The 10,929-nt window shown below is 40.0% G+C and overlaps 2 protein-coding genes across 7 annotated transcripts in view; both read left to right on the top strand.

Moving 5' to 3' along the window:
• The first annotated feature begins 111 nt into the window (after window positions 1-111).
• LOC147227101 (uncharacterized) lies at window positions 112-4,004 on the top strand. Its single transcript, XM_086158889.1, has 5 exons — window positions 112-147; window positions 1,533-1,859; window positions 1,928-2,245; window positions 3,264-3,366; window positions 3,459-4,004. Exons 1-5 carry the CDS (start codon window positions 114-116, stop codon window positions 3,607-3,609), a joined length of 933 nt encoding a protein of 310 aa, XP_086015015.1. The 5' UTR covers window positions 112-113; the 3' UTR covers window positions 3,610-4,004.
• A 132-nt stretch (window positions 4,005-4,136) lies between these two features.
• Window positions 4,137-10,929, top strand: part of LOC147227100 (C4b-binding protein alpha chain-like) — a 14,805-nt gene continuing 8,012 nt past the window's right edge. For all 6 annotated transcript variants that reach the window (XM_086158888.1, XM_086158885.1, XM_086158887.1 and 3 more), the window contains exons 1-4: window positions 4,137-6,776; window positions 7,827-7,905; window positions 8,031-8,219; window positions 10,570-10,669. In XM_086158888.1, coding sequence (XP_086015014.1) covers window positions 7,848-7,905; window positions 8,031-8,219; window positions 10,570-10,669 — 347 coding nt within the window. In that variant the 5' untranslated portion in view covers window positions 4,137-6,776; window positions 7,827-7,847. The remainder of the gene's footprint in view (window positions 6,777-7,826; window positions 7,906-8,030; window positions 8,220-10,569; window positions 10,670-10,929) is intronic.

Raw genomic sequence — 10,929 nt, 5'->3', positions numbered from 1 at the left:
CACACATACACACACACACACACACATGCGCCTCCAGGAAGTCCCAAGCACCGCAACGCGTGATGGCTTCCTGTAGAGTTTAGTCTGTCCAGTCACTTAGTATCGAAAACAAAATGAAGGGACGCTGTCTGCTTTTACTCGTCTACGGTCAGTTCAATATTCTGTACACCTCATATTATATATATATTTGTCTATTAATTTATATATACATATGTCTGTATATATGTGTGTATTTATTTAAATATACACACACACACAGATATCAATAATGCAAAAAAAATCTGTGTATTTGTATCCCTTGTCATAAATGGAGAATTAAATAGAAAATGAATCAATGTGTATTTTATAGGGCTTTTCTGCACATTCTCATTGGAATTAAATTGAGGCGAAAAAGACGGGAGATGGAAGCGTGAAAAAGTTGCGTGTTTGTGGGGCGATAAAATTGTCCAATCTGCTGTCTCATTTCGATGACATTCTTGTGAATCTTATGAAAAGTTGAAATACCTGGATATGTCAGTTGGTCTTCGGTGCGACACGACAAGGGATGAAAAAACAAGTAGAAAGAGAAAGAAAATATCTCCGACGGGTGTGTAATACGCTAATATATATATTTTTGTTTAAAATGACTTTATTTGTAAATAACAACAACAGTAACAATGATCTGTTTCTTAGATACTATCTTTTAATTATCTTAATAGGTCACGAGCCTAATTGATTTAATTTTTTTCCTCGTCATGTCCCTGGGAATTCTGATTCTTTCTCTTTTTCATGTAAAGGCGTGACATAGATTGAAATTCACTAGTAATCACCCAAAATCCAAAATAACGTGGACATGGAAAATCATTGAAAAATAAATCAGATTTAATCTGATGAAGCCGCTGGGGTACATGTGTAAAACATTATAATGTGATAATATATATATATATATATATACTGTATACATATATATCTGTATATCTATATATATATATAAATCTATATATCTATCTACATATGTATATATATACACACACACACATACATATATATATATATATATTTATATTTATATACATATGTATACATATGTGTGTGTATATATATATATAGATATGTTTTTTATTATACTTTTTTAATTAATTTCTATTTTTTGCAGTCACACATAATATGTATTGGAATTTCCAAATATGAATTGTTTTATAGTTTTATGATATTTTTTTGGAAATCTTCAAATGGAAATTAAAAGCTGAATATACACTGGTAGTACACGCTGGGCAACAGCATAGTGGAAAATACTGTTTTATTTCCCCTATATCAATTTTTTTTCATGCTATATTTTTGGGTGGGGAGGGTTCCTAACGTTGGTAACGTTATCGTATTTTACTTGCAGCGTTGACCAAAGTTAATAATAGCCGTTAAAATGAGCATGACCAAAAAGCGCATTTGGCCTAACTTCAACACATACCGACTGAATTTCACGTTTTTAAACCTTTCACTTCCAAAAATGTCAAACCGAAAAGCCGTGAACTTTTTTAATTTCTGTTCCTGTTCAGCTCTTTCAGTGACCTTCCAACTCTCCTGTGACCGGCGTGAAGTCACGGGCACCGTCGGGAGCAACCTCCACATCCGCTGCTTGTATCCAGCTAGTTTCCTGTTCAGTAAGAAGTACTGGTGCAGGGGCGGCAATAGAGACACCTGTGAGATTTTGATGGATTCTGAAGCGTCCCCGAAAGGCCGGGTGAGGCTGTTCGATCGTGGGAGAAAGGGCCTGCACATTATAGTGGAGGACCTCAGATTTCAAGACGCCGGGAAATACTGGGTCGGGATTGACATAGTCTTACCAGACATCATGACCCCAGTCAAAGTGGTGGTCACCGAAGGTAAGAAAAACACCAGCGAGCAGCACACGTGGGATTGTTCCTTGTTAAACGGATTGTCTCTGCACCAGTTCCTGTATCTGAACCCAGGGTATGGCTCTTGGACTCTGTTGGGGACCGGCCAACCTGTCGGGGGCAGCCGGTGACGGTGAGCTGTGCTTGCAAAACCGGCACCGGCGTGCACTATAAGTGGCACCGCCTCCTCCCGGCGGGCGCCGCTCTGTTCAAGCCGTCGTCGGATTTACCGTTGCACTGCGGAGCGCTGCAGGGAGACGCTCGTTTCTTCTGCACAGCCAGTAATGATGTCAGCAGCAAGAGGAGCGGCGATGTCAGCGTGCGCGTCCTGAGGGCCGGGGCCCGAAGCTGCATCTATGTCGTAGATTTGCCGGGTATGTGCTTCACTTTACTAATATCAGACTTCTCGTTGATGTGAAAAAAAAAAAAAGGCTCATAATCACAAAACACAATCCTGTTTTTGCTAAAATGCTTCTGAAAAACACAGAAATGTAAATCACATACTTCTGTTTACTGTAAGGCCATTTCTCGGTTATTTCTTTTGGATTTTGAAAAACATTTGCAGTAATTCAAGTTTGTTTACATGTTTCCGAGTTTCCATGACATGGTTTTTGAGGGCTGTTTTTGAGGGCCGCATTCAAATATAAAAAAATATAAATAATTTCCAGGTAGGCCATAATATGTTCAACTTTTTCATCATATATAATACCATGGTTTGATTCAAATTGAAAAATAAAATAAATTAAAGAGGTCACAGCAATTGTGTGACTTCAATAGAGAATTTGACTAGAGGATTGAAGCTCCTGGCTGAAGAGCTGGACTCTGGCGCCTCACAGTGGAAGGGGGTAGGACACGCATCACCATGGCAGATTAATTAAAACAAGTCAAGTTGATTTATGTATATATTTTTTTATTTATTTATTTTATTTATTTCATACTGGTCATTGTCCCAAATACAGGAAACTGCGAACAGTACATCAAACATTCCTAAGAACTCCCATGCACTCTCAGAGGCAGTAAGGGACCGGAGCCGGGATTGGTGTGACACAAACATCTGCTATGTGCACATTAAATGCCACAAAAGCAAACCACTGCAAATTGAGGAAGACAAGAGGAACGGCACAGAGAGCGAAGTTGCCACAGCGTCATGTTGTACTGCGGGAATAATAACCGCGGACTGTCAGATGGGTCTTATTTTCGTGAAAATGTTTATGTTCTGCTGCAAGCCCTGGAAACCCCGCTGTGGCGTCTTAACCAAGATAGTTTTCAAAGATGGCACACCACAAGGAGTATCCGACTTATAAATTCTACCATGCACCTACATCACATGAGTTCATATGAAACAAATTTTGTTTGTTTTATTTTATTTTATCATTTATTTTCGACCACCAGGGCAGCTCCCATATGACTGTGGCGACACCACCACCGAGAGCGGGGTCGCCACGAGAAACCAGTCCGCACCCGTGAACGAAACAGGCCCAGAGGGACATTTCACGTCAGTCTTTTGTTATAAGGAGTGGGTCACCAAAGGCCTGAATTTCACACACTGATGAAGCTTCTTTTTTTTTTTTTTTCTTTCTTTTTTAGGTTTGGGACAGGAGTTCCACTGTGGTGCAACTTCCTACGTTGGTGTTCTTTTGCATCATTGCTGCTATTTCTAGCCACCACAATGAAACGCTCCCAAAATATAGGGCGTAAGAAATACACCGTACTTGAGAGGAGGCGGCGTCATTGCTGAACATCCTATAGAGGTCCCATCAACTTCACGCACCGCTACAGTTCTCTGATAACGTCTGAGTTGTCCCGAAAAGTCTTGGTCATTGTGTACACTTGCATGACCCAAACAAACTCCACATCTTCGCCTTTATGTTCCTTTCGGGACTTTTGGTTTTGATACAATTAATTTTCAGTCACCCAGTTGGGTTTCATTAACACAGCTTTCAAACTCCGCTTGCGTGGCGCAATCAGTTCGAGATGTGCAACGCAGCACAAAACCTGCAGAAGTGCAATATAAATATTTCGAAACAGGCTATAAAGCAAAGCATAAAATAAAGCATTAACACCACAACAGTGCAATTGATGGGCAACTGGTTGAGCTTTGGATCCCAAGAATACCAGAGAGTTGACTCACAGTTCTCCAGAGCTGCGTGGGACATTTTCTGTCAACATTGGGTGGAGAAAAATAGTATTTGTTTGAAATGTCCATGTCCTTTGTGTGGATATTCATTCCAAATATTTTTGTTTTGCTCATTGATTAACCACTCTTTTTGGCATTACCTTTATAGTAATCATTAATATAAAAATATATGCTCATTTATTTATGTATGTGTATGTAAACCTCTAGCGGCAGTTTGGGTGTGTTTTCTTACAGAGAGCCACTTGTTTCTTAAATAAGCTAATGCTGATGGTCGCGATGGCAAAAAAAACAGTGGCCAGCTAAACCTCCAACAATTCCCGACTGATTTAAGGGGTTTCTGTCTAAACTTTTCAGAGCCTTCTGAATGTATGAGGGGACAGCTGTCATTGTGCGAAAGATAAATATATTTTGTATGTTTTTTTAAAATGTTATCAGGCCAAACACAAGCAGTTCCCTGAGTTTTCATTCCAGTCCGTGTGGAAAGCAGGTTACACAATGGGCCATTTTGGAGGGGATGGTTTATTCCCCAGAGAGGAAGGCCAAACCCAGAGATCCGGACTTTGACCGGCGTTTCATCTCCAACAAACCAAATCCTGGCACTCTCCCTCGCCACTGCCTGCAATCTTCTGGCCTCCAGCTGGTGGTTATTACCATATTTGTGACTCCTACTCTGTCACAAGTATGACTTTAACACCACTGACTTGATATGGGAGACTCAATTCTATGCCCAAGGAGGAGTGTAAATAAATAAATAGATAGAGACGAGTTTGTTTTTTTCGTTTGTTGTCATCAGACAGCAAGAGAATCTCAGTGAACACTCGAGGATAGACGCGCGGCGTGAGTTCGAAGTTCTGAAATGGACCTGAGTGTGTCACGATACAGTGGTCGAAAAAAAAGTAATGACCTATATGAGCGATATGTTTTTGTTAAAAGTGAAGGAGAGGTAAGGAAATAATATGAAAAAGGGATGGACTTTGTCTTCCTGGTTTTCCAACTATGGCCCAGGTGCTGCCACAAGCAGCCACAAATGTGCGTCTGCGTCACTTGTCTCTGACTGCAGACTGTGCCTCGATCAATCAATAAGGATGTCAATTAGTCATCATATTTTCTTTTTTTTTTCCAATAATTCATTACTTACATTTAAATATTCTGTGAAATCCAGATCTGTTTGTTTCATTTTAAAAAATAAGTTTGGAATTTAAATTGGATCATGTAAGATTAGATTATTCATACCATTTGAAAGTTATCAATATGAAAATGAATGAAAAATATGATATTTCTTATTTTGATTAAAACTGAATTGTTTAAACCAGACAGTGTCAGGAATCTCAGGCAGCTGGCCTTTTCTCTCACTCTCTATCTATCTATCTATCTATCTATCTATCTATCTATCTATCTATCTATCTATCTATCTATCTATCTATCTATCTATCTATCTATCTATCTATCTATCTATCTATCTATCTATCTATCTATTCTTCATACCAATGGCATGTTTGGAAATGTGCCCACTCCCTGACTCACACACACACACCCACACGCACGCACACACACACGCACACCCACACACACACATCCAGACCAGATCACTTATCGTAAAAGGAAGTCTGAATATGCCAATATCGGACTTCAAAAAGCAAAATCTAAAGTTGTACAAAATACTAATGATTCCAAAATAAAAATCAAATCAATGAATTAGACAACTGCAGAAGATAAAAGTAAGTAAGGAACATCAGAAAAAAAACAAACAAAAAAAAAAAGGCGGACCTTTTTTTCATTTTGAGGAAAAGGGAGTTGAATGTAAATTCCTACAGGCAGGAAAAGGGTGACGGACTAGACTTTCTATGGAAGAATTCTTTTGTTGCAGGAGAGGAATGATATCATATCCTGAATTTGGGTGCGAGGTGGGGTTTAATCCCAAAATATCAGCTGTCAAATACTGGGCCACAGAGACGTCAAACCATTCATACCTACTGGTATTTAGGCTTTTATTAGTATTGTAGTGAGTCACGAATGTTGGGGTTTTTGTTGATGCTTGTTTTCTGCATGATATTGGGGTTGCTGAGAATGATGTTGGTGTGGTTTGGGGTGCAATAAAGTCTGTTGTTTTTTTTTTTTTAACCTGGAATTGAGCGGGAACTGTTAGTTATATTGCAGATTCATGTGACGTGGCCTTGGCAACAAAAGGCTTTTGCTGATTAATCAGATGTTTTACCATCACCCGGGTGTGTCCCTGACTAAAACAGTGCAATATCATTTCCGAATGTTGAGGTTTAACCCTGAAATATCAGCTGTCAAATACTGGGCCATAGAGACGTCCAACTATTCACACCTACGGACATTTAGGATTTTATTAGTTTATTGATTGTTTTTGAGGGTGGGAGAAAGCTTGGAGCGCACATTAGGACTGCAGACAGAAGCCAGTCAAACAGTGGGTGCAACACACATATGCATGAAATAAAATAAAAAAAAGATTGAAAAATTGTAGAAATTACAATAATTAAAAAAAATACATGTTGCAAAAGATTTTAGAAATGACAAAGAAGGAAAGACACTTGGAGCCTTTTCTGCCATGCGTTATTGAGCAAATGCGCATGCGCAGAGACAAGCCTGCCCCGGGAGGCCGGAGCCAATCGCAGCTCATACATTGGTGACGCACAGAAGAACCGATAAAGGAACATAAAGCTCTGATATCCGTATAAATTTTTTCTTCAAACGTATTCCAAAGGCCTACTGTGACCGTCTGGATTTCGGTGTCTTCGCATTCGGTGAGTCCGCAGGTGCTACTTACACCGGGAAAAGATTATACGACACAGCGCAAGTCGTGGGTGACGTCTGTTTTTATTCCATTAGCTGAGCGGGTCGCTTAGCCATTGAGGTCTCAAAATAGTTAGCCATGTGAAGACATCACAGGTGGTTGGAGCTTGGCAGGACAATTGTATTTTTGTTTTGTTACTTATTCTTATTATGTCGCCGATCTTGACGCACCGAATCGCGCTATTCAAAGTTTTGGGGTGATTATAGACAGCCGGCTTCGTTCCGAGCGTGGCAACCAGAGGTTTCCGTTGCTAATGCTAACTCCCTATTGGGGGCGGTGGGTGCTTCACAGGAGCCGCGGGTGATTTTTTTTTATTTTTGGTCTGATTTTCAGTCAATTTTGTCGGGGTTTAACCGAACTGCGCCAACGGAAGCAAGTTAACAGGGCCGCCTCCTAAATGGCAGACTACGGTGTAACAGTGGGGTGTGTCTAGCTACGGCGCTGAGAATTTGCGCCGTGAAGTGGCTTAAATATTGAATGACACCATCTGGGTGATTGCGTTATATTTGCTGATCTATAACTTATTTACATACTTAATATACGTATATAAGTTGTATGTGTTCAGTGCGGATTCATGCTTTCTATTGGTCAAGTCACCTTTATTACTGTATATGCGTTTTTTCGGTATGTAATAGACCATATACTGTTATATACTAAGTTGTATGTTGTGTATGTTCACAACATCTAGCGTTTCATGAAACAACCCCGAGTCGTAGATTAGTAGTTAACCCCGACTTTTTTTGTTTTTATTTTAGGTGTATAGCGTCCCTGGTTGCTCATAGTGTTAAAACGTACAGTATCTAATGTTCCTTGCTCCATCCCTTTCTTCACATTTGATGACTATGTGGATCGGCCAAAATATTAAACTTTAGCTCTTATGGTTACTATGAGACATGTTGAAAGTGAAAGCTTGTAATCCTTCATTCATGTTTCCTGTAAATAAACCTTCCTCTGCCCTGATAGTTCTGTTTACATACATACTTCTGTTTTGCTCACCCAGAATCAAGTCACTGTGTGCCTTATGGCTGCCATCTACTTCTTGTTATTAAGCCACCTTGGCCTTGCTATAGTCGCTCAAGGTGAGTGGTGTGGGATTCTGCTGTAAAAGTTACTAATAAGCCTTAACTCAACTCACCTCTGTCGAATTCATTTTAATTTTTTATTGCTGTTTTTTTTTTGTTTTTTTTTTAATTCTCCATTCAAGGTCAGAGCTGTACCAAACCGGTTGGAGGACAGAACATGGGTCTGAGGGACGACAGCATTCTTGAAACAGAATTCCCAGAGGGCGCCAAGGTCACCTTTCAATGTGACATTGGCTTCAGACCTGCAGGAGGGTCTGGGACCATCACCTGTACAGCTGGAAACTGGAGTACTGTGACACTGAAGTGTGAAAGTGAATACTTTTTCCTTATTTTTCTACAATACCTTGCTCTTTCTCACATTTACTTTTGCTTATTATCTTGCAAAAACTAAAATTCAAAATCAAAATCACATTGTTTGTTCCAGAGAGCACTTGGAGGGTCCATACATAGCATAAATATCTGAAGATTGAATATGTCTAAATTAACTATACAACTATATAAAATACTGTTCACCTGTACATACATACAGATGGCTTTACACCAATAAATATTTGTGCATCTATCTAATGAGGAGATACAAAAGCGCTACATATATGTAATGAAATTTAAATCAATAAATAGTGTATTCAGTAATACACTATTTATTGGTTAGGGAGGGATTGTGAGGGGGGTAATGGAGGTGTTGGGTGTGAAGGAGCTGGACTGGGAATAAAAATTGCTCACCTCATGAGTTTTGCTTCTGGGGCTGCGATGTCTGCAATCACTGGAGCCAGTCAAATGCCAGGGGCAGGATGTGGGATAGATCCTACTGGCAGCCTGGTGGTGAGGCGGTGGAGGTGAAGAGGGTTTCGAAGAAGTTTTTGTTAACCAACAGCCCCTGCAGCCTGGTGGTGAGGAAGCTGATGATCTGCCTGATGAGTTGGTGGTTAAGGTGGATATCTTAGTTGTGGAGTTGTGGAAAAGGAGAAGGAATATCCCTCCCAGCTGCTCAGCACGGTGGTTAAGGATCTGTCGGCCGATGTTGTCCAGTCCAGCTGATGTGTTGACCTTAACTTTCCCTGAGGGCTCTCCTTTGTGTTTAGCGCCAGGGCAAGGCTTTCCGGTTTGGGCAAGGAGGCTAACGCTTCTAGCTGGGCACTGTCGTCACTCTCAAACCGTGTGAATAAGGAGTTGAAGTCATTGGGGAGTGACGTTGAGTCGCTCCCTGAGATCTAAATCAGTGAATAACAGGAGGAAACTGTTCACCGATGCCATGTTTTTGATCCCCTGCCAGGCAAAGCAAAGGTCCCCTTGTGCAAGGTTTTGCTCCGCCTGTTCTGGTACATCAGTTTGGCAATTTTTATGGCAACCGTCATTGTCAACCTTCTTCTCCGCCTCAGAGCCCGCGTCTTATTTAAAATCTCTTTCAGCTCTTTAGTCACCGAAGGTTTGTTTTTTGGCAAAAAGGTAACATTTTTAACAAGAATGATGCTGTCTATATAGAAAGAGATGTAGCGTTGTACAAGTCTACCCTTATTGGATATCCCAAACAATCTATGTGGAGTGAATCATCATGTATTATGTTTTCTTATCTTTACTCAGCCTGGTCACTCAGTCATGGGCATTTGACATTTTGGAAATTGTGTGTAACCAGAAAATTGATGCTGATGATATTGTTCTGCTTCCTGTTCTCTTTTGATAAACAGTAGGCTAACTTTTCCGTTCATGCAATACAATTAATGCAGAAAAGACTAAAGAGCATCTTCATTTAGATTATTACTTGGCTTTTGGCAAATTTCCGGGTGATTTCTATGACAAATTGATAGATTTTTTTTTTTTCTAGATATTTTACCATTGTTTTACTGAATATTTCTGAACCCCTTTGGTCAAGTGGTTACTCAGGAAATATCTAAAAAAAAGCAGACATGGATCCCATTTTTCAATTAACAAAAAAGGAATCATTATCAAATTATTTCAAGACAGTGAAATCCAGTTGCAAGGTTAAGTCAAGGCAAGGCACATGAAGAGCTAGTGCGGTTGTGTCATTTAGGTGTATCACAATTAGAAATGTAGGTGTATTACAATCAGAAATTATTCATCTCTCAACGTGGATGAGGTGTTCTTGACGAAAAACAAACCTTGCCTGTGGGTCAACCAGCATCTTGAGGGGAAAACAGGCAACAACAAAAAAAAATCAATCAGTAGCACAGTTAGACACATTTAACAATGAAAAGAAGATGACCTAAAAGGGAAAAAAAAAGATTTTACCTTATTGGTTGGTCAGAGATCAAACTAACCCCAAATTATAGAACGCCGCTTCCCACCAGCACTCTTCTTTTAATCCAGTACTCTTCTCACAAACCAACATTGATTGGTGTTGAAGTGTTGAAGCCCCTTGGTTGCGCAGCATCTGAAGCACTGGTGACAGATGAAGCTACGTGTTATTCATTTATTTGTTTTTGTTTTTTGGTGGAACGGCACAAGCTCAGACACACTGTTTCGAAATAGTTTTCATGAAGGAGACTCATATGCACTCTGTAGCTTTGGTATCGTCCGCCCAACTATGTGGATTTTTTTTTTTTGTTTCTCCCCTCTGTACTCAGATATCAGCATTGGCCAGTCAGTCAGGTCTCCTGTACCTTCCACAACTTGTGGTGCTTATATGTGCATTGTGTTTTCCAGTTAAGAGCTGTGGCTCTGCTGGCAATGTGGACAACGGCCAAATAGACTACACTGATGGCTTTGACTTCGGCGATGTGATAACAGTCACCTGCAACACTGGGTAAGTTCATGAATGTCGCAATGAATCAGTGAATAGGATCTGGACAGGATGTCCTCTGCAAAGAGGATGTTTTGATTCTTAGACCACAGTTCCATGAGCTAGTTAGTTTTGTTACAAGGGACCTTGCAAATATATATTTCTTTCTTCCTCCATCAAATTACATCCGTTTTTTTCTTTAGGAGTCTTTCCTTTTTGTATATTTATGTAGTACTTATTAGCACAGGACTAAACCATGAAATAATGGGGGAGAAAAATACTAA

The sequence above is a fragment of the Fistularia commersonii genome, chromosome 14 (assembly GCF_037954325.1).
Source record: "Fistularia commersonii isolate RoL2024-O1a breed Wild chromosome 14, RoL_Fcom_v1.0, whole genome shotgun sequence".
In the NCBI taxonomy this organism is placed as follows: Eukaryota; Metazoa; Chordata; class Actinopteri; order Syngnathiformes; family Fistulariidae; genus Fistularia; species Fistularia commersonii.
The sequence above is the reverse complement of the archived record's forward strand: the minus strand, read 5'-3'. Positions and strand labels throughout refer to the sequence as shown.